Below are 23,590 nucleotides of genomic sequence, written 5' to 3'. Positions count from 1 at the left end.
ATTCCCCAGACCCCTTAGCTGGTGAGGCCTCCTTGGATGTGGTACATGCTCTAAAGATTTATATTGACCGTACCAATTCATTTCGGAAGTCTTGACTCCTTGTCTGTCCTCCTATGGTTTCCGTAAGAAGGGATGGACTGCCACTAAGCAAACTTTGGCAGGATGGTTTCGCATGGCGATTTCTGAGGCTTGTATTCATGAGGGCCTGCCTATTCTGGCCTCTGTTAAGGCTCATTCTACTCGGTCTGTGTGTCCTTCGTGTTCAGCTTTGCAAGGCGGCAACGTGGTTTTCTCTCCATACCTTTTTAAGGTATAATGCATTTTATACCTTTTGCCCCTCAGGATGCTTCCTTCGGGCAGCGGATTCTCCTTTCTGCACAGGAGCGTCCCCACCCTTAAGGAGACTGCTTTGGGAACTCCCCAAGCTCTCCTGTTGAGTCCTATGGACCCTGCAGTAGAAAATAAGGGATATGGTAAGAACTTACCTTTGTCATCTCTATTTCTACGAAGTCCATATGGTCCACAGGACTCCCACTCTGTCGCACCTGTGCTGCAGATGGGCTGTGTTCTGGTCACCGGTTTTTCCGTCTCCTTCTGTGTGATACTTGTGTGTTCCAGAATTTCTTCCTTCTCTCTTCTCCTCCTCCCTCCTCATTGGCTTGTTACATAACTGAGGTGCCTTGGCCTGGGGGCAGGGCATAGGAGTGTGGCCCGGTGCATCCTGGGAGGACAGCTTTAACTATTGAGGTGCCCGACGACTGTGTCATCGACCTATACCCCAAGATCTCCTGTGGACCCTATGGACTGCGTAGAAATAGGTAACAGGTAAGTTCTTACCATATCTCTTATTTGCATACAATAATGAGATCTTGGGAAAGGGACCCAAATCTAAACACACAATGCATTTATTTATCTTATACACCTTATAGACACAGCCTGGTGATGAATTTATACAAATTTTCAATAATTTTGTGGCTCAAACAAAGTTTTTGCGTACATACATGAAATTAATTTGTTTAATGTACACCTTGTACACAAAGCCTGAAGGTAATTTTATACAATGTATTTAATAATTTTGTGCCTTTTTTAAATAAAGTTTGTGTACATTGAACCATCAAAAAGCAAACTTTTCACTGTCATGCTAGAAAAAAAATTCCATATTTCTGATTATTTGGATATGGGAGACTCAACCTGTACTGATTATGCAGCCTATAGTCAAGCAGGAGCAAGGTTAGCAGTGCGTACAAGAGTCCAGGAAACCTTACTCTGATTTTGTTGGCTGCTGGACCCCAGGTTGGTAATATTCTTGGATTGTTCCCCAGCAAGTTACATTAGTGCCCACTACTGTATTTATGACCAAATTAGGAAATAACCCAGTGCACAATAATAATGTTTAAGGCAGTGGTTCCCACACTGGGTGCCATGGAGCACTTGCAGGGGTGCCACGGTTGGTGGTCCAGTACCAGATCATATAACTTATGGTGAATGTGATTGGCAAACCCAGTGCTGCGGCTGCCAATCATAAAATATGTGGACCAGCCCTGTTCTCCACTACATCACTGAACCTAAGGATGACAAATGAGCACAATTTACTTTAATATTACAGTTCTCAAACTTTTGGACTAGAGGTTAAAAAAATGCTGATAGTCTAGGGTAAGTTTTGGAACCACTGGATTCCTACATTAGGAATTGAGTTATCTGTTATAGATGATGCATCTAAAATAAAGCAAATCATGGGAGTTATCAGTTTCTTATGTTTGTCTCAATGTTTCCAAGTTTTCTTTGTAAAATTGTCCTTTTTTTTTTTTATTATTTTTGTCCCCCAGACCCTCAAGATGAAAATAAAATAGGCATAGATGGAATTCAATTGTTCTGTGATGATTTACACTTGGATCCAGCCAGTACTAGTGTATTGGTAATCGCATGGAAGTTCAGAGCTGCTACACAATGTGAATTCAGTAAAAAGGAGTTTATAGATGGGATGACTGAACTTGGGTATGTATAGAAGTGGTGCACACTCCATTAACAATTTATGGTGCATTCAGGGGTTCTCATGTACCACCAACTGGATATGTTTTTAGGATTTCCTTAATTGTGTACAGGTATATTAATCTGTTTTAGTCAGTAATTAACCCACCTATTTCCACAGATGTTGGTGGTACTTGAGGATTGTAGTTGAGACCCCCTGGTTTGATCAGTAAAACATTAAAATTTTTACATAAGCCAACCCTCTATTGTCTCATGTATCAAGTATGTATGACATTTTTTAGCTTTTACAGTGTTGAGGAAATGTAAGTAGGAGCTTCATCAGACTTTATAATAAGGTGTTAACAATACATTTCACTATTTTATAGTAGTCTTCAGCAATAAAGTCCCACTCAGACTTTTTAACTATATTATTGTACTCTAAGTATGTGTGATGGACATTAAGTTGTTATATAAAAAGGGTAAATAAGAGGGAAAAGGAGGGCTACAATGGGGGAGGAATTGGAGAAACCTCATAGGACATTATACCTATCCATGATAATAAGGTCAATGTAGATGTAAAATTGATAGAGGTTCTCTAGTTAGACACATCAGAAGAATTTTATTAAAGTAAGACCATGAGCCAATTTGTAAAGCTGGGTACACACCATATGATATATCATCCTGACCTGGTTTGGAACGATATATATCCATTGTTCCCGGCAGTCGTCCACTGAATCGTCCCATCTGCTGTGCTGCACATTAGATGGGACGATTTAATGCACGATGTAGTGTAGTTACATGCAGTATGTAACAATGCATTGCTCCGTCGTTCAGAAGATTGCGTTGTGTTCGGCGAACGTGTGATATATCGTTACATCGCTTGCCGCATCGCGCCATAGTGAGGTGTGTACCCAACTTAAGGATACAAGTCCATTCCATTTCATATATGTACCAGCTTCTCTTAAGGAGGGCAGCCATGGTAGGGGGGTCCAGAGATGGCAAACTACTAGCAGTAAGGCAGATAGCTGCACTTACCCATGTTTGGCCAGCTTATTGAGATGCCTTGACAAGTCCGGGTTTGGAAAGGGGTGAAGGACATACATGGGCTGGAAAGTTATTAGAGAAGATTTGACCACAGACCAAAAACTGGAGGACTGAACAGGGCCACCATTTGTGGCGATAGTAACCAAGTTCTTGGTAGCTTCTCAAACACAGGGAGAGGCTGTGTCATATATATACTATGCAGTTTGGTCCTGATTAGGTACATAAATATCTATATATGTTTTATATATATTTGTTGAGCACTGTTTTTGTTACAAAGTATGTGCACTAGCTTTTGTAACAGGGACTCTTACTTTTACAGCAATGATCTTGAGCAAATGTTTTCTAGATTCCCTTTTCATTAACGTTGCAGAATAGCAAAAACAAATTTGATGGGTTTTGACTGTTTTTACAAGGTCTTTAAACTTTGAGCAACTTATTTTAAATAAAAAAAAGGAAACAAAAAAATATATATGCGATCAGGGCAAATAGTTTTTTATTATTGAAACCCACCATGATATAACAAAATAGGCTTGTTCCTTCACATTTCAAATGGTTTGCAAGGCGGAAGGCAATAGGATATTGCCTGGACTTTAAAGACTTTTGTCATGTTTGTGTTGTGTATGGTGGCATGTATATTAAGTGTGCAAAAAGTGTGTATGTTCCTGATTTATGTTCTTGTTAGCAGGTGTGACAGCACAGACAAACTAAGGGCCCAGTTGCCCCGGCTAGAACAAGAGCTCAAAGATCCTCTTAAGTTTAAAGACTTCTATCAGTTTACATTTAATTTTGCAAAAAATCCTGGACAAAAAGGGCTAGGTAGGTATAGCTATTTCTTATATTTGTTTTGTTGTCTAAGCATTAAAATAGGATCAGCCATATATACATGTCGTTAAATTAGTAGACTTTGGTAGTTGTGCCCAGAAATCATTAAATTTGGGAGGCAGGTAATCTCTGTGACATGGCCTTATGAGGTTTCCAAATTGGGGCTGGCAAGAACTTGCCTTAGGCTGGAGACTGCAATGTCAGAGCAGTGAAGAATTACTGCAAGCTTTTTATTGCTGCAGCGATACAATGGGGCATGAATCAGGACTGCTTCCCATATTTTTGTTTGCCACTGTAGATAGGCATGCAAAGAAGCCACGGTTTTGCCGCAATTTTGGGGAGTATCATATATAGAAAATATAAGTACATTGCCCAAATTGCAACTTTTAAATTGAATTAACCCCTTCATGTGTTTCATTCAAATTATTTTAAAAAGCAATAAATAAAAGCATTATAGTTTTTAAGTTAAATTCTGCTTTTTGTTTTTTTATAAGATGATTTAATGCCAACCCAAAAAGTATTTTTAGTGGAGGTGAGAGAAAAAAATACACTTTGCTTTTAGTTTGGTTCCTTCCGTTTTCAGTAGAAATTATAAAAAAAAAATACTTTTTGCTAATTTTGGAGGCGATCTTACTAAACGAATGTCATTTTCTGATAATCCTTTGTCTTCTGGAAAGAAAACTAGGTATAATTTGTGTGGCTGCTGCAAAAACAAACTATTGATATTAATGTTGAAATGTGGCCAGCTCAAATGGTGCTACAATAGGCTCATCATAGGGGCGTGAAAAGCCTCGCTGGCAATGGGGGTAAAGAACAGACGGAGGGCCTGATTCCGAGGTGCACGCGTCATCGATGTTCACGTAGCTGAGAGATTTGCAACTGCTCTTGCGCAAAATGTTCTGATGGAGACCCCTATTACGCATGCCTTACACACAGTGTACGCACAGAGATGCTATTGAATTGGACAGACAGTATCAGAAACGGGCGACAAAGTGATGGGCATTCCTGGGTGATGACTGGGAAGTCACCGAAAGAGAATGTGATTAAAGTCTTGTCTCATGGACGTGTCAGAAAGTGCACCTGCCTGTCAAGAATCGCTAGCAGTGTTGCAGCATGCAGAGATGCTAAGTGGGCGTCTTTGTGCTTACATGGTCAGACGCAGGCTACTACACCAGGGGAGGGCAGAAAACTAGCATTTACATATTATCGCAGCCACGATTCCAGCAACAAACACAGCCCTTCCCATTTTCTGTTATGCAAGATGTGTCGCAGTAGCGTCCACCTCTGAATCAGGCCTAGAGCCTCTGAAGGAATAGCTGCACGCAGCTGCCGTCAGGGCTTCTACTAAGATTGCAGGATAAAAAAGCCGCTAAGCAGATTGATGCACTATATTTTAAACATTTCTTCTTGTATTTTTCAGATTTGGATATGGCAATTGCATACTGGAATTTAGTATTGTCAGGAAGATTCAAATTTTTAGATCTGTGGAATAAGTTTCTGTTGGTAAGTATCATAGGTACTGGTTACATAACTCAAAAACACTTATATTAGGGCCTTAAACAGGACATATCTTCTATAGCTATGGCACATAATAATTTAACACTAATGTGCTTATGTGGGCTATAGGCTTAAATGCATGCATTAGAATTAGTGGAATGTTACCTTTTGGTCTATATATGATGTCTATATATTGCTTCATTATATATGCATTCTGTGAATCCTTTTTAGAAAGTGATGTAACATAATTTCACTTAGAAACACTTTGCCAAAGTAAGTAATGGGAACTGGAACCTCAATTCACTCTTCTCCTCTCTATCTACTTTGGACATGTAGCATTGTCTAGCTGTCACTTGCAGCTTATAAACTACATGGGTGGTTCAATAAGTAATGTAACAAGACCCCTCGCATGTATGTTCTCTACTTCTCTTTCATGCACCAGGGGACACTGAAGATCAAGACACTTGAGTATAGACGGGTGGATTAGTGGAAATGGCACTTCAAATTTATAAGTGTGAGTGACTCCTCCCCCTCTATCCCCCAGAAGCTCCAGTTTTAGAATTGTGCCCGAGGGAGCCGGTCACTTGGGGCTGAGCTCATCCCAAACTAAGTATATTTTAATTTATTATGTTGTATTTTATAGCTTCCCACGGCATGGAGGACAGGCTGACAGAGAGCTACATCTGTCAGCCTGCTACATGGAGGCATCAGGAGGGACCCGCGCTGTTCTAGAGTGGGTCCCTGGCAGTAGCTTGGGGCGGGACACGCCACAGCTTACTAAAGAAGCTGCGTCCTTGCTACCCCATGCTTAACCGAAGACCTGATCACCGGCAGCAATAAGTAATTATCTCTTCCCCCGACTAGCTGGGGACCGAAATAGCTTTGTGGCTAATCCCCCCCCCCCTGCTTGCTATGCTGAGCTCCCTGTGCGATACCACATAAGATAGGGTTGACAGCACTGCTAATTTAATAGTGCTGTTGTTTTTAATATGCCCGGTGCCAGCATGAAGGAAAGATGTGCTTTGACGAGGGTCCCTCAGCGTACTGTGCTTAGCTAGCTCTAGCATGTCATTTAGTGTCTGACATTAAGGGGAGACTGTATGGCAGCTGCTGTAGTATGCAGAGTGATCCCGGCACACTCTTTTCCCTCCCGTGACTGTACTTCTCATGAGAGAGGACTGTCAAACTGGCCGTGTGGATTGGGATGACTACTGTGCCTCATGATCAGCACACAGTGACTGAGACCTGGGGGCGAGTCCCAGTTCACATTTTGCGCCTTCATAGCGCAAGCAGAGTTTCTGATAAGCCGGGCATCAGGGCTGGGTGGTGGGGCTTAGGTGCAGCGCGCCATTTCCGTTCCTCCGCTCGTTAGGTCCAGAAGGGGCTGCAAACAAAAGAATGTTGCTCTCCAGGGCCATACCTGTAGCCCAGATAGTGGCTACATCCTCTTATAGGCACGCTCCTACCAAGGAGCAGGCTGTTGCACTAAATTACAAGTTCCCTTTCCAGTCCGATTCCCTCTCCTTGCTGGCTACTGCAGGGGCAGTTATTAAACGGAGCACTAGCTATACAGCCCTTATCTGGGAGAATTATTAATTATATTATATTGGTTTTTAGAACGAGGAGGTGGATGAAGAGCTTTGTTCACTCCACGCAGTAATTGGAGTATATCTTTTGTCTCTGTCCCTCTTTCGTGAAAGGTCTTTATTATCCAGTGTATAGTATAGGTTTATATTCATCCCAATACTAGGCTGTAGGTCTGGTCTCTCCTCTGAACCAGTCCGTTCGGCTAAGAGTTTTTCCTTTCCTCCCAGATGACTACATGCAGAATTCTAGTTCTGCGCGGTTATCATTCTGTGAGTCATAGACTGTGGTATCTTGGTGACCACAAATGTCTCCACTAACAACTCTGCTAGTTTTTGTACACGGGGCAAGGCCTTTACTGACGCAACTCTAGTCCAGAGACCAGGTTGTAGAGCGTATAGTCTCAGACGACCTACGGAAACTATTCCTGCTCTACCTGCATGAGCATACTGGCAACGATGAACATAGGTCAGTAAAAGCCTACAAAGAGATCTGGTGGCACCTGGTTGCTTGCAGGTAAGGGCTTGCTCAGATCTATTTAGAAGAGTGAAGCTCACTGTGCAATAGCACGCTTCTGACATAACACCTTAGTAGCAGTATTGTCAGACATCTGTCCCTGAAGGGGACCTCTTTTCATATCAGTTTGGTATACACTCTAGAAGCCTTTCTATAATTCCTTCTACGTCGCAACTTCACACTGACCTAGTGTACATAAACTATATCATTTGTTATTTTATGTTAGTTGTTTTTTGTCTCCTGCTGGTTCTCTCCTTCTAGGTCGGATAGACCTGGTCTGCCAATCCTTTATTGCGCTATTTTCTCCTTAGGGGGTTATATCCACATTGTCTTCTGATGGACATGTGTCCATAGTTTTATTAAACTTACTAGAGTAATATGCCTTGGCTAACATACTATAGAGATTTCAAGATTGTTCTGGACAATCACTTCCAGGGTCGATGGTTGCATCACGAGTTCACGCTACCGTTTAATGTGCTGGAACTCCATGCAATCTTCACTGCTCTTCTGGAAGCTACCTCCTTTCTCAAAGGTCGGCATGTTCGAATCCGGTCGAACACTGCCACTGAGGTCGAGTACATCATCATTCCTGGGAGAGTGTGCAGCTGCTTGGCCTTCCGCGAGGTGAGTCGCATTCCAAGATGGACAGAGCCTCATGTTTTGGCGATTTTGAGGATGTTCTTCCAGGAGTGGAAAACTGGAAGGCCGATTTTCTCAGTCGTCAGGACCTTCATCCTGGAGAGTGGGACCTTCAACCGGTGGTTTATCCCAGCAGCTAATCAGGAGGTGGGGCAGGCCAAATACATCTCATGGCCTCCACGCAAGGTCATCTGGTGCCTCAGTACTGAGGCGGTAGGCACTCTGACACTCCGACAGTGTTTGGAGGTTCGATATCGTGAACCTCTTCCCTCCTTTGTTCCCTTTCCTCTGCTAGCCCTCAACCGTGTCCAGCAAGAAGTGGTGTCTCTGAACTGACCCATCAGGCTTTGTTCTCAAATCTCTACCTGCTCCTCGTCCGGGATCCCTGGCTACTACTTTTTGCCCGGACCTCTGCTTCTAGGTCCGGTCGTATGCCCTGACTTACAGGGGTTGTATTTAATGGCGTGCTGTTGAGGCCGCTATCTTAGACATTGCGGGGTTCCAGACTCTGTGGTTCCCACCGTGTTCAGGGCTCGTCAGTCGGTTATGTCAGCTCATTATCACATCTTGTGTTCTTATGTGATCCGGTGTGAAGAGCGGAGATTTCCCACCACTCCTTTCCATCGTCCCTTCTCCTTCCCTTCTTAACGGGCCCTGGACGTTGGGTTTCGCCTCTGTTCTCTCAGGGGTTCAGGTCTCGGCATTGTCGATATTTTCAGCGCGGCCTGGTCTTTTTCCCTTAGATTCAATCTTCAGGGAGTTCTCCAGGATAACCTCCATCCCACCTGCATCTCCGTTGGACCTTACCTGGTTCTGCTGTTCCTCCAGTCTTCTCTGTTCAAGACTTGGAGGGCATGGAACTGAAACTCTGCCCTTGAAAGACTGTCCTCCTATTGGCCTTGGCTTCAGACGGGCGAGTCTCGGAGTTGGGAGCTCTCTCTGGACGGCCTTACTCAACTAATTTTCATTATGTTCTGCTGTCAGATGGCTCTCAGCCTTCCCTCTCTGGATTTGTGCGGGCTCTTCTGATTTATGTGGCCCGTATTGCAGCATTGAGGAAGTCAGATTCCTTGTTTGTCCTTTTATGGTGCTGCTAAACGTACTTGACCTGCTTCTAGGTAGAAGTTTGCCACATGGATTCATTTGGCCATCCGACAGACGTATATTGCTGTTGTCTGGCCTTCGCCGGTTTTCTATTCTGCGCATTCCACTCGTGCAGTGGTTTTGTCGTGGCATCTTTAGCAACTTCGTTCTTCTGTGCGGGCCCGTGGTTCACGGTCCGCATTTTTGTTTGTTCGTTTCTATCGGTTTGATACCATTGTGGCCTCAGAATCTACTTTTGGTCGCAGGGTTTTGCAGGTTACTCAGTGCTTCCCAACCCGGGGGAGGAAAACTTGGGACACCCCCAGTGTCTTGAACTCCAGTGTCCCCTGGTGGATGAGGAAGAAAACAGGTTATTGGTACTTGCCAGTAAAATCCCTTTCTCCGATTCCACAGGGGACGCTGGACGCCCTCCCAGCACTGTTTTATCTGCCATTGTGTCATTTTTTTTTAATTTATTTATTTTATTTTTACATCGGTTGAATACATTCTGTATTTTTCTATTCAGCTTTTGCCGTCCTTTTTGTTTGATTCACTCTCCTCCGTTATGTCTTTTGATTCTGTCCGTCTCCTCGGGCTCCAATTCTCTAACCGGGGGAGGAGTCACTCACACTTATAAATTTAAAGTGCCAGCTCCACTCATCCACCCGTCTATACCCCAATGTCTTAATCTACAGTGTCCCCTGTGGTATCGAAGAAAGGGATTTTACTGGTAAGTACCAAAATCCTTTTTTCATTCTAATATCCCCAAATAATGTTCATGTGCTGATGAAACACAGTTTGAACATGTTTTTGTTTGTTTGTCAATGTAAGATAAAGCTATAAAATAATCCATGCATATAACCAGTGTTACAGAAGAATATTTCATTTAATCCAACTATCGCATTTCATGAATGTTTCTTGTTAAGCATGTGATAGCTGGGTTGTTTAATTTTTTTTAATTTTTTTGTTTTAAGTGCATAAACCCAATAACTGTACAGTCTCATCCATTATTTTACATCTGTGTAATAACAAGCAATTTAGTTTATACAGATTTGTCATATTAGTGTAAGGATTAGATAAAATGTACATTTAAATGTGGATTATAACAGCAGTGATATACATTAAATGCTTCTGTTATGTATTCAATGTAGTAAAACCGTTTATAATTTCGAAGGGCCAAAGCTTTCAGTAGCTCATCCTTAATAGGATCATAAAGAAAAGGTGTAATAGCCTAATTGATGTCTATATAAAATTCAGCGTAAATCTTTTCCGATTAAACAAACAATATAATATTCCTTTACACATTACTGCAAATGAACATTAATCTAGTTGCTTAAATATTATGTTGATATTAATGTACATCTAAAATTTATTTGCTCCTACATATTTTCTCTCATGAATATACATCATTAATGTAAATCATATAATTCATAGATGAAATGAAAATTCAATTTTCTGTATAATAGCAGCAGTTGATTCTATTGCTGTTCTATAGATAGTACAGACATGCAGTAAATGCCTAGATTAGCCTTAGTAACTAATGACTAAAAGGTATTTGTTAACAGCATTATAAATTTAAACACCATGTTGCTATTTGATATTCATGTACTTTGTTTTATACTGTAAGGCCAAGATAAATTTACATTCAGTGTCTGCAAACTAATTATACAGTGTATTATCCTTGATATTCGATCAGATTACATATTCAAGACAAACTGATTAATGAATTATGGCTTCCAAATAACCTGACAAAGTGAAACTTATTGAATAACTATTGGACTCCAAATATGACATTTTTATGGGTGAATACAGGTAAAGCCATCAAATACACTCACCCTGTACTAGCTAGGAAAGAGAAGCACCTTCCTACTACCTCTTGCAAAAGTGGCGAAAGTACACGATGGATGTATTTACTGACATAAAACACACAAATTCTGGTATTATCTGGCTCTGATGCACAGTAATGCCTTTTGGCGCTTTAGGTGGTCCTGTCTTATTCTCAATGTTAGGAACCTTACATTTTATGTTTGTGTGTCTTGTATTGTCTTCTAACACCATGTATTTCACCAGTGTCTAAGTGGCTAACCATTCTAGAGTGCAGCAGTTGGGACACATACAAACACTTTTCCAAATGTGTTTGTCATTTGTGGCATGCATTTAATGTATTTCACCATTTCTGTAGTTTTGTAAATTTTTATTCAATATGATGGAATGTCAACAGAGTTTAATGAATATTTCTGAAAGCCATAGTGTTGACGTTCTCGTTTTGAAAAGTCTGAAGTTGTAAATGCAATGTTCACGATATTCTTTTAAAGACTCTCTCTAGTAGTGCTTCTCTATCATCTTATCTGTTTCCTGTTTAAAAATAATTTTTATTCACAATTTCCCCTTAGTACATGGACTAAAAAGAATTGTTTTGTTTTAAATTATTATTGTTAATATTCTTAATTTTCTGAAGTTTAAAACTCTGATATAGGGCTATTTGTACTAAGCCTTGGAGAGCAATAAAGTGGACGGTGCTAAAGTACCAACCAATCAGCTCCTGTCATTTTTCAAACAGTTTGTAAAGTGACAGGAGCTGATTGGATGGTACTTTATCTCCGTCCATTTTATGTCTCTCCAAGGCTTTAGTGCATAGACCCCTAACATAGAATCTGAGGGTATATGAGAACCACTTGGCCCACCATGTCTGCCTTTTTTTCATCTTTTTAAGCATTCTTTATTCCTTTATTTTAGGAGCATCATAAAAGGTCCATCCCAAAAGATACATGGAACCTTTTATTGGATTTTGGAAATATGATTGCAGATGACATGTCCAATTATGACGAAGAAGGTAGTGACTTTTATTTCACATTACTACTCTCTTGCTAATGTTAGTAGTCGTCAATTTAAAAAAAGATATGGTTAGGTTGCCACAACCGTAAAGGCCCCCATACACGGGGCGATAAAGCAGGCGATCCGACTGAATGGTGCAATCTGCCTGCTATATCAGTGTATGGCCCTGCTATCGGACCGAGAGCGCTCCCGCGGGGTCATACATCGCATCCCCTGATGTCTCTGCAGGACGAAGAGATCAGTGGGTGTGATGTGCAATCCCATTGTTTGCTATGCAGGTGAGACAGGGGAACCGGCATATCGGGCGTTTGGCCACCCGATAGCAATGTGTGTGCGGACCCCCCGATATGTCGGACGACTGATCCCCTGTCCCCTTGCACGGTGCAATTGTGTATGGGGGCCTTATCGCTGTAATTCAGCGTTTTTATTGCAGTCTTTTCAGTTAAAATGGATTTATGCACAATCCTCATCCATATGTATAATTCTTAGTTAGCCTTAATAAAGTTAATAAAGTCCCAACTTAGACATTTTAGTCAGAGATTTAAGCTTCGTCCTGAGTATTGCACTATAATCAATGCCTTTCTTTAATTATAGTCAAGTAGTATATTGGACCCGAATGCTGGCCATTCGTAACACCCTTCTTTCTTCTCCTTGTGCCTCCTGCTCCAATACACGTGTCAGTCTTGATTATTATATACATATTTCAGTATGTTGCTGGGAAATGGTGTTTTGTTCACATTAAATGAGCACATTCTATGCATTCGGTTGTGAAGAGAAGTAGTGTGGCCACACTTTTATACCTGACACCCAGGTTGTACCAATTAGGGACCTGTGTTTGGAGAAAGGCAATTCCAGTTTGTTGCTGTCTTGATTGTTAGTAATGGAAAAAAATATTCTGCACATCCGGTCAGGAACTGTAATCCTTCACCTGTTTTATCACTACTCTGATTTCTCAAACCTGATTCTCTATTAACCCAGTTTTCAAGAATATAAATAGGATATTTTACAATGCCGCAATAAGTCTGAATTATGGGGCTCTGTCATGGACATTCGTATCACTTCCCTGTCATAGCACATCTTGTATGGTTTGCGTATCAGAATTTGCAATATGATAAAATGCCTCTGCTACATTGTCTAAATGGTAGGTAGTTCAAATCCTGACAGCCGGGATGCAGGCACTCAGAATCCCAGCGCCGGTTCCCGGACAGTAAGTAGTGTGGTTAGTGTTAGGCGCTAGGGGAAGTTTGTTTGTTTTTTTCTTATGGTAATGACTAGATGTGAATATGTAAAAACAAAGCTTGAAAATATACTTTATTCCTTTATTACATTCCTGCTGTGCAATAGATAATTTTGTCCTCACAGAATTGCACCTGGCTGGAGATCCTATTGTGGGATTGTATACATACAGTATGTCCGTTGCATTTCATGCTGTCCTGGTAACTGAACAATAGGGCTGTTGATTCTAGGAAGGAAAGTAACCTGTCTTAAGCAGCTAGTAGTTTTAGATAGTATGACTGTTGTGCTGGATAAATCCTTGACATTTTCTGTGGTTCCAGATCTCCAGTTATCTATCATTGTCGTTTAACATTAAGTTCATAATAAAAAATGACGCAGCAACGCCTTTTCTTTTTGAGACGGCTAAGAGAGCAGTCTGTGTTAGTAAACATATACTTTTCAGTTTTTGCTGATGTATAATTGAAAGTGTTCTGATTTATGCTATTCCTGTAGGTGTGGGAGCTGAACAGTTGCCAACCAAGGTGCTCTTGAATGTATAATCAAGACAGCTGGGAATGTGGTTTAAAGCTGGGTACACACTGACACATACATTGGCCGATCAATTGATCAGCCAATGTATCTGCTGCCAGTCGGCCAGTGTGTACCCGCGATATGTCGGGGAACGTCGCCGTTCACCGACATATCGCATTGGCTGTGCTACACAACCGATGGACAGATATGTCTGCAGACATATCTGTCCATCGGCAAGTGTCTGCATACCGCCCGTGCACACACAGCGACAGCCGCGAGGAGGGGGGCGGGACATTCCCCCAACATGCCCACCGGCCGCTGGGACCCGAGGGCACAAGCAGATGATGGCCGTTCAGTGTGTATAAACAACCATCATCTGCAGATATCTGTCAGGTGTGTACCCACCTTTAGGAATGAGTATCTGCTTGTTTACTGTGTCAGGTCGACTTGCATGGTTATCTCATGGACAGTGCATTGTATTGATTTCTTAAATTACAAAGTTTGTATTGTAACTGGTTTTTAATGGTTATTTCCTTTTAGTGTGCAAACATATTAACATTGTAAATCTTTTCTCTTTCAGGAGCATGGCCTGTTCTTATAGACGATTTTGTGGAGTATGCAAGACCGTTAGTGACGAGTGGAAAACGCAAACCTCTTTAACCACAGACTTCTGAGAAGAACTAGTTATGCTTTTGCCATTTCATTAGATAATGAACACTGTTTTTGGCCAATTACTGAAGATGCGGCAGAGTTGCCTAGGCACATGGACATGGAAAATGCCAATGTCTGACTTCTGCCTTAGAACATTCTGGTGGACAGCTCTTGGACAAGACGAAAATACGGAGCACTGGCTGGCAGTGGGAGAACTGGCTGTAGGATGCTGGCTTCATATCTTATGTTGGTTGTATCATATAGGATGTAGAGATTGCATGATTTTATACTTTGGATCAGTTTAAATAGAGGCCATTTTATTAAAAAAGTCTAAGAAAAATAACTTAAAAGAGCATGCCATTCAGTTTACGAGCCAGAATAAACACCAGCAGTTACTGAACAGCTGTATTATATTGTATCTATATAAAAAGCAGTATTTGTGTTATAAATTAAATCTCTAATGGAACCTTATATGGCATGTTGTTTTTTTTTTTTGTTTTTTTTATCGCAAACTCTTTGATACAATTATGGAAATAGTAGTTGTAAGCCCAAATGATCCTTACACAGCTAGTAATCTGCTTGGTGGCTTGAGATCGTAGCTATAAATCAGCCCCTGTTCTGTGTCATCTTGGATAAACTCTCCTACCTGAGGTCCAGGTATAAAAATGAGACTGTACGCTCTTATGGGCAGGGATTCATTGTGACTATGTACATTTAATAAATATAAATTATAGTGTCAATAAGCCTTAATGTATAACTTTTGCCTTGTTTTTTATTCATTGTTTATTTAATTAAATATTCTTTAAATATAATGGAAATTATTTTGTTTTGAAATATTCAAGTATAAACACGTCAGATGAATATGTTAAGAAATAAAACAGGTGAAATTGTTAGTGACCTAGTGGATATATAGTCTCTATGCATCCCCGAGTGAAGTGCACAGAGAGGTCTGTACTACGTTTTGTACAGAACCACACATGAATTTGACAGCAGCAGTTTTGCCTGAATCGGTGAGTGGAACTGAGCATTTCTAACTGCTGCATGTCAGGTGCAGAGATAACCATGTGTGCAGAAACTGCAGGGCCAGATTATTAAATGATGAGGAAGGCAGTTGACATTGAGCATTTAAGAAGAGCTCCTGACTTTATGTACCACTGCGCAAAGTATTGTTTGCTGAATCTCATAGATTACAGAAGTTTCAAGTTTGTAAGTACAGTACATTGCCTTCAAAAAAATATTTATAATATTTTTAATGAACAGGCATAAATGCCCTTCTTTGTACAGGAAAAAATGGGAGTGATGTGAATACCAGACTGCATGATTTACATTGAACAAAACAGACCAGATCCTATGGTACAAGTTTCTCCAGGTGGCAATTGGTCATTTGCATTACGTGAGTCAGATGTGGACGCTAATGCAATCCCATATGCAGCTGTTGTGCGAAAATATGCTAATAATGTATTGATTGGAAACTTACAGAGATGCCCGCTGCTCAGATCAAGCAACTGCATACACTAACGCAGCGGCACTAACAGATCCTTCTATGATCGACCCTCTGAGAAACCCTATAATCTCCCAGAATGGCTGAGGGAACTCAGATGTTTGTGCCATACTTTCTTCTTCAGGGCCCATAGGGCTCCACAGGGGAGACAATGGGGTATAGGTGGTGGTTAGGACAGGGCACCAACAGTTAAAGCTTTTCTGTGCTCCCCCCTCCCCCCCTCTCGTCTGTGTCCGGCAGGTGCTGGATCACAGTTTACACAGTTGGGCTGCTTTTAAGCAGTCCAAGCCTTATTTTGGGTTTTCTTTTATTTTGTTTTTTCCTGAAGAGCAGGTAGCGCTAGGCAGTCCTCGGGACATCAGCGTTGCTGCTCCATCACCCCTCTGCGGTGCCGCAACTCCAGCCCCATGCTTGGTACTTAAGGCGGAGGCCGTGGCTCCACGGGATGACCCCAGACTGCAGCTGGGACTCAAGGGGACAGGTAAGGCAGCTTCACGCGTCTGTGCGCAGTCTTACCTTTGGTCTCAGGAGACAGACTGGAGGTGCTGATGTGGACACCGGTTCGTCTGGGACACCACTAGAACACCAGGGCATAAAATTATACTGGCACAGGGTATAATAGGCCTGGGGACCCGGTGGTTCATGTCAGCATAGGGGAGGTCAGCCCTCTCCCTGCAGTCCCTCCCCCAGCTCAGGGTGCCATTCCACTGCGGTCTTGGCGCGCCTGAGCTGCTGCTCCTTCACCCTCAGACTCATGCCGGCCATTTTCTTCAGCAGCCACAGGTCTCCAGGAACGCTGGGGCCAGTCTCCCTGTATACCTCTCATAGGAGCCAGGTTATACAGTGCTATTTCCTACCAGCCACTGCGGTCTATGTAGTTGAATTTAGTGCCCATTGCAGTTCAATTTTATACTCTGCATTATATGTGACTTGTGATAGCGCTGCTGTCTGTTTTTCTACTGCAGGGCCCATAGGGTATCCACAGGATACCTTGGGGTATAGGTGATGACGTCAGTCTTCAGGCACCACAGAGTTAAAGTTTTCAGCCTCCCAGGATGCATATGGGTCCCCGCTGGTCACATGGTCCTGAGTCTCCCCAGGCAGGGGGCTCCCTGGGGACTGGCTGGAGCGTGGAGCCAGGCGACCAACCTGCGCTTCCACTACCACCTGGGACAGCGGGCCGCTTCGTCCCAGGGGTTAAATGCAGGCCAGGGGAGCGCGCTTTCCCTGTCTCTCAGCCGGCGCCTCCCCTGTTGCGCACACAGCCTCTCTGCTCTGCCCGATTGGCCATAGTGTGTCAGTGCTCCTCCCCCAGGCCGGCCTCCTTCATCCTCTGCTCCTCGGTGGCCATCTTTAAAGCATGGTGAACGCTGCTGGAAGCCTGTGAGCGGTGGCATTGCGGTCTGGGTCCCCCAACATACCTCTCCTCCGTTTGTCAGAGGTTAGTGTATGCAGCGCTGAGTCCTACCAGCCTGAGGGTCTGATTAGTTGAGAATCAGCGCTAATAGTGCAGGGATTTGTTTCTTCTGCATTGTATGTGACAATTGTATGTGATCTTGCTCTGCTCAAAGCCCTTGCGGTGTGCAGGGTGTTATTCACACTATACCAATAAGTATAGGTGTGAGTGTCACATACCATCATGTCTGAGACTGATTTTCCTCTCCAGCTCATGTGTACTAAATGTAAGGTACCAATAGCGGAGGGGGAGGGTAACGCGGAGGGGTTATGTCCCCAGTGCCTGGCACTGTCACGGCCTATTATGGTCACGGTCTCGGTACAGGAACCTCCCTGGGCTTGTTTCGCTAAGGCGCTTACAACTCTTGTGGGCCAGCTAGCTCCGCCACCTGCGTTTACCCAGACGGGTTTGTCCCAGCGGTCAGTGGTGTCGTCACCCATGCGGGAGTTCCCGAGACAATTGATGGTACCCCACAGTCTCCCTGTCCCTTCCCAGGTTTCTCCGGAGCCTGTGTGGGTTACTACTCTAACTACATCGGTTCAGCATTTGTCCGATGTTTTACAGGGGGTCTGTGTTGCGGCCTCATAATAGGCCGGTGGCGTCTTTATCTGCTGCTTATGGAGATGACGATGAGACGTCAGATGATGGGGAGATTCTGGATCTATCTGACCAAGAACCTCTCCGTACCAAAGAGCCGGACGCGAAATCCAGGGTGTATATCCCTGGTCTTATTCGTGCGGTCCGCATGGCTTTAGTTATTGATGATATTGATCCTTCGGTGGCCAATTTCAAATATGCCTTTTTTAAGGATATTAACAGTGAGGCTATGGTGTTCCCTCTTTCTGATCAATTAGCGGATCATTTAGAGGAGTCGTGGAAAAATCCAGGTAAACTGTTTCAGCCCCAGTGGCGCTTAGCCGTGGCTTATCCGTTTGCGGACAATTATTTTTCTAAGAGGGCATCCCCTCCACAAGTGGATTCACGTGTCACACGCCTAGTCAAAAGTGCCACGTTGCCTATGCCTTCGATGTCATCCTTGAAGGATGTCACTGACCGAAAGGTGGAGATCTACCTCAAATCCGTTTATTCCCTTGCAGGGGGAGCATCCAGACCGGCTATGGCCGTGTGTTGGGTAGCCAGAGCTATGGAGCGCTGGGCGGATAATTTGGAGGTGTCTTTGGACTCTGACTGTTCGGCTGAACAGACCAGGTTGGTGGGCAATCTCCGAGTCTCGGCCACTCACATTAATGAAGCGGCCTTAGACATTTGTATGCTCACCTCTAGGATCTCCTCTGCAGCCGTGGCTGCTCATCGCACCTTATGGTTGCGTTCTTGGAAAGCGGACGCGGATTCCAAAAAGGGATTAGAAGGTCTGCCTTTCAATGGAGAGGTACTATTTGGTCCAGATCTGGACAAAATAATAGCTACGTTGGCAGCAGCAAAATCTGCATGTCTTCCGTTTGCTACGATTCCTTCTAGTGCTAGTGGGTCATCCTTTCGGCCTCACAGGGCCCAAGGTAGGCCTAAAGCACAGTCCTTTCCACGGCAGGCTGGGACCAAGAAATTGTCCAAGCCCAAGAAACAGGTCTGGAGTACCAGACGTCCGGCTCCTAGGTCAGATGACAAACCTGCGGCCTGACGGTCCGGGCCTCCTTTTGGGGGATCCCAAAGGGGGGGCCGCCTGCTTCAGTTCACCCAGTGCTGGTCGAGGACTACGACAGACACTTGGGTTTAGGAGGTGGTCTCTCACGGGTATGCCCTCTCCTTTCGGCACAGGCCTCCATCCCGGTTCTTTACCACAGGCCTTCCGCTAGACCGGAGCAAAGCGTCGGAACTGGGGAAGGTTTTGCACACTATGCTCCAGGCCGGAGTTATAGTGCATGTTCCAATTTCCCAGAGGGGCTTGGGTTTTCTGTTCCAATCTATTTTTGGTGCAGAGACCCAATGGGTCTTACCATCCAATACTAAACCTAAAGGCCCTCAACAAGTCCTTGAGGGTGCCTCTGTTTCGGATGGAGACCCTGCGGTCCATTATTCTGGCACTGGAACCTGGGGACTACATGGTGTCATTGGACATCCAGGACGCTTACCTGCATGTCCCTATTCTTTTGCGCCATCAGCAGTTCCTCAGTCTTGCAATCTGCAACGAACATTTCCAGTTCGGGGCGCTGCCTTTTGGCCTGGTGACTGCTTCCCGGGTATTCACCAAGGTCATGGCGGCTCTTCTGCGGATGCAGGGAGTCCGACTGTTGCCTTATCTGGACGACCTCCTGTTGATTGCGGGGTCTCCAGAGCTTCTTTTTTGGATCTGATGATTGCGGTACTGCAACGTCGCGGCTGGTTGATAAACTGGCAGTGGTCCACTCTCACCCCGTCTCAGAGGATCCTGCACCTCGGGGCCTTATTGGACTCCAGGCAGCAGCGGATCTTTGTGACTGAGGAAAAGATCCTGTCCAGATGGGCTTACGGCCACACCACCCTGAACATGCCCGATCTCACCTGATCTCTGAAGCTAAGCAGGGTCAGGCCTGGTTAGTACTTGGATGGGAGACCGCCTGGGAATACCAGGTGCTGTAAATGGATTGCCTCAGTGTCGCAAGTCCCAGACGATGGTGCTCACTCCGGAGGTTCGCCTATCTCTAACCTGGTGGTTGCAGACCACCCACCTCGACAAGGGTCGCCTGTTCTGGGTGGCGAACTGGCTCCTGTTAACAACGGACGCCAGTCTCTGGGGCTGGGGAGCTGTCACGGGTCCACACTTGTTTCAGGGCAGGTGGACTCGGGCGGAAGCGGAGCTTCCATTACACATTTTGGAACTCTGCGGTGTTCAGAGCTCTCCAGCTGGCACAGCCGGTTCTCCAGGGTCACCCTGTGCAGGTCCAGTCAGACAACGCCACCACGGTGACCTATTTAAACCAACAAGGAGGAACCCGAACTCGGGCAGCACTCGCAGAAGTGTCCCGTATTCTGGTCTGGGCGGAGCGCAATCTCCCAGCAATATCAGCAGTATTCATTCCGGGAGTCCTCAACTGGGAAGCAGATTTTCTCAGCAGGCAGGACGTGCATCCGGGAGAGTGGTCTTTACACCAGGACGTCTTTCAGAGTTTGGTGGACAAATGGGGTCTTCCAGAGATGGACCTCATGGCGTCCCGGCACAACAACAAGTTGCCGGTGTACGGGTCTCGAACAAGAGACGAAAAGGCGTCTCTGGTGGATGCTCTGTCCGTCCAGTGGACGTTCCAGTTTGCCTACCTTTTCCCTCCGTTTTCCCTTCTTCCGCGGGTAATACGGAAATTCAAACGAGAAGGAGGTACGCTACTGTTGATAGCTCCCGAGTGGCCCAGACGGCACTGGTTTTCCGACCCCCAGAGTCTGTCAGTAGATGTTACTCTAAGGTTACCATTACGACCGGATCCGCTGTCACAAGGTCCTTGTCTTTACCCGGACCTGACTCGGCTGTCGTTGCCGGCGTGGCTGTTCAAACGGTCATGCTAAAGTCCAGAGGGTTTTTCTGGCTCTGTGGTGCAAACCATGCTAAGAGCTCGTAAACCTTCCTCTGCAAGAATCTACCATCGTGTGTGGCATACTTTCTTCCGGTGGTGTAGACCTAGAGGGTATTCCCCTAGGGAGTTCCGCCTGTCTAGGGTGTTGGCTTTCCTACAGGCTGGACTGGATCATGGGCTTCGCCTGGCTTCTCTGAAAGTGCAGGTGTCTGCCCTGTCAGTCTGGTTTCATCATAGGATTGCTGCGTTCTCTGTTGTGCGCACCTTTATGCAAGGTGTTCTTCGCATTCAGCCACCTTTTGTTCACCGGTGGCGCCTTAGGATTTGGCTGTGGTCCTCAGAGTTCTCCAGGGACCGCCGTTTGAAACACTGGGCTCAGTGGACTTTAAATGGCTTACAGCTAAAACCATATTCCTTCTGGCCATTGCCTCGGCCAGAAGGGTTTCGGATTTAGGGGCTCTCTTGTAGACCCCCTTTTCTGATTTTTCAGAGGAATAGGGCGGTGCTTCGCACTCGTCCGGGATTCCTTCCCAAAGTGGTATCCAGTTTTCACATCAATGAAGAAATTGTTGTGCCGGCTTTCAATTCACCTGGACTTTCAGTGGGTGAAGCCACTTTGGATGTTGTGCGGGCCTTAAAGATTTATGTCGTCCGCACTTCTTCATTTAGGAAGTCGGACACCTTGTTTGTCGTCCTATGGCTTCCGTAAAAAAGGGTTGGCCTGCTTCAAAGCAGACTTTGGCAGGCTGGATTCGTATGGCAATTTCAGAAGCTTGTCTTCATGAAGGTTTTTTAGTTCCCTCCTCTGTGAGGGCTCATTCCACTAGGTCTATGGGTCCTTCCTGGGCAGCTAGATGTGGTTCCTCTGCAGTTCAGATCTGCAAGGCTGCTACGTGGTCTTCTGTCCATACCTTTGTGAGGTATTACGCTTTTGACACCTTTGCCTCTCATGATGCTTCGTTCGGGCGGTGGATTCTCCTCTCAGCACAGGAGCGTCCCCACCCTTGAAGGATACTGCTTTGGGACATCCCCAAGGTATCCTGTGGATACCCTATGGACCCTGCAGTAGAAAATAAGAGATATGGTAAGAACGTACCGTTATCTCTATTTCTACGAAGTCCATAGGGTTCCACAGGACTCCCGCCCTGTCGCACCTGTACTGCAGATGGGCTTTATTCTGGTCACCGGTTTTTCTGTCTCCCTATGGTGAGAATGTGATGCTTGTGAGTGTCCAGATCTTTCTTCTCGCTCTTTCTTCTCCTCCTCCGGCCTATGGCTTGTGACGTAACTGAGATGCCTTGGCCCGGGGGCGGGGTATAGGAGAGGGACCCAGATGCATCCTGGGAGGCTGAAAACTTTAACTCTGTGGTGTCTGAAGACTGACGTCATCACCTATACCCCAAGGTATCCTGTGGAACCCTATGGACTTCGTAGAGATAGCAAGGGTAAGTTCTTACCATATCTCTTATTTTTCTACTGTCAGCTTATATCTTTTTTCACAATAACCCTGGGATACTGGTGTATAGGGGGTTCACTGCACTTCACTTCTACTTGTATTTGTGAAGGCTGTCACATACTTTGTGTTGCAAGCTGCTCAGTGTCATATTATCTTATACTCTCCTTGCAGATATGTCTGACAAAGGCAAGGGTATCAAACAGGCTGCTGCTGGTCCTATACTGCTCTCTTGCAGTTCCTGTTCAGCAGAATTAACCCAGAAAGATGTAATTCAAGATGGTCTATGTGCATCTGGTTATACTGCCCGAGGCCAGTCAGCCCTTCCAGACCCTGTTCAGGAACCCCCCCGGGCTTCGTTTTCACAGGTGTTGGCAAATATTGCAGACCGCCTAGCAGTCCCTGTGGTAGCTCCTCCTATGGGATTGCCGCAACAGGTACACCCACTGATGCTAGTAACTCCTATGCCTCCTCCATGGGTAGACATGCTCTCTACCTCAGTGCAGAGTCTAGCTGCTACTTCTACAGCTTTTCAACAAATGTTGCAGAGTGAAGCCCTTACCCAGTAAAACTACTAAATGTACTGTTCTCCTCACAGTCCACACAGATTTCAGATTCTGAAGTATTGCCTGGGGAGCCAGAAGACACACCTCTCTCTCACTGAGTCCCCCTCTGGGGAGGAAGAGCTTCAGTCTAAATTCAATGTACCTGCCCTAGTGAGGGCTGTCAAATCAATTCTTCAATAGAAGATGCAGAGCCCATTCCTAAGGCAAAAGAGCCACTCTTTAAGTGACAAAGTGGTTTTGGCTGAAATGCCTCACTCTGATCAGCTTTCTGAACTCCTGAGCGAGGTACGGAATACGCCAAGTAAAAAGTTCCAGCTGCCAAAATGCCTGGTTTTTATCATATTCTAGCAGCTGATTGCGCTAAATGGGAAGTTCCCCCAGCGGTGGATACCCACAAGACGCGTCTAGTTAAAAGCTCTACTTTAGCTATTAATACAGGATCCTCCTTAAAGGAGTCAACAGATAGAAGGACTGAAGCTTCCCTTAAAACTGTGTATTCTCTTACAGGAGCTATTACTTGTCCAGCCATGGCTACTGCCTGGGTGGCCAAAGTCATTGAGAGCTCCTTTACCTCTGATACTTCTCGGGAACAGCTGTCCTACATCTCGCACTTCATGGATGCAACCTCCTATTTAGGAGAAGCGGCTTTGGATACTGGTCTCCTAGCTTCCAAGGTATATGCTACTTCGGTGGTAGCCTGCCGTATCAATTGGCTTCGTTCATGGA

The 23,590-nt window shown here is 44.7% G+C and overlaps 1 protein-coding gene and 1 pseudogene across 5 annotated transcripts in view; both read left to right on the top strand.

Moving 5' to 3' along the window:
- DCUN1D2 (defective in cullin neddylation 1 domain containing 2) overlaps positions 1-15,142 on the top strand; it is a 30,603-nt gene extending 15,461 nt beyond the window's left edge. For 4 of the 5 annotated variants that reach the window (XM_088458690.1, XM_088458696.1, XM_088458680.1 and 1 more), the window contains exons 3-7: positions 1,827-1,995; positions 3,695-3,828; positions 5,255-5,337; positions 11,890-11,986; positions 14,315-15,142. In XM_088458690.1, coding sequence (XP_088314816.1) covers positions 1,827-1,995; positions 3,695-3,828; positions 5,255-5,337; positions 11,890-11,986; positions 14,315-14,394 — 563 coding nt within the window. In that variant the 3' untranslated portion in view covers positions 14,395-15,142. The remainder of the gene's footprint in view (positions 1-1,826; positions 1,996-3,694; positions 3,829-5,254; positions 5,338-11,889; positions 11,987-14,314) is intronic. The other variant, XM_088458685.1, reaches the window with a different exon arrangement.
- A 4,661-nt stretch (positions 15,143-19,803) lies between these two features.
- On the top strand, positions 19,804-19,922 carry LOC148538160 (5S ribosomal RNA; annotated as a pseudogene).
- Positions 19,923-23,590: the final 3,668 nt, after the last annotated feature.

The sequence above is a fragment of the Taudactylus pleione genome, unplaced genomic scaffold (genome assembly GCF_031769625.1).
Source record: "Taudactylus pleione unplaced genomic scaffold, aTauple2 ptg000041l, whole genome shotgun sequence".
NCBI lineage: Eukaryota > Metazoa > Chordata > Amphibia > Anura > Myobatrachidae > Taudactylus > Taudactylus pleione.
The sequence above is the reverse complement of the archived record's forward strand: the minus strand, read 5'-3'. Positions and strand labels throughout refer to the sequence as shown.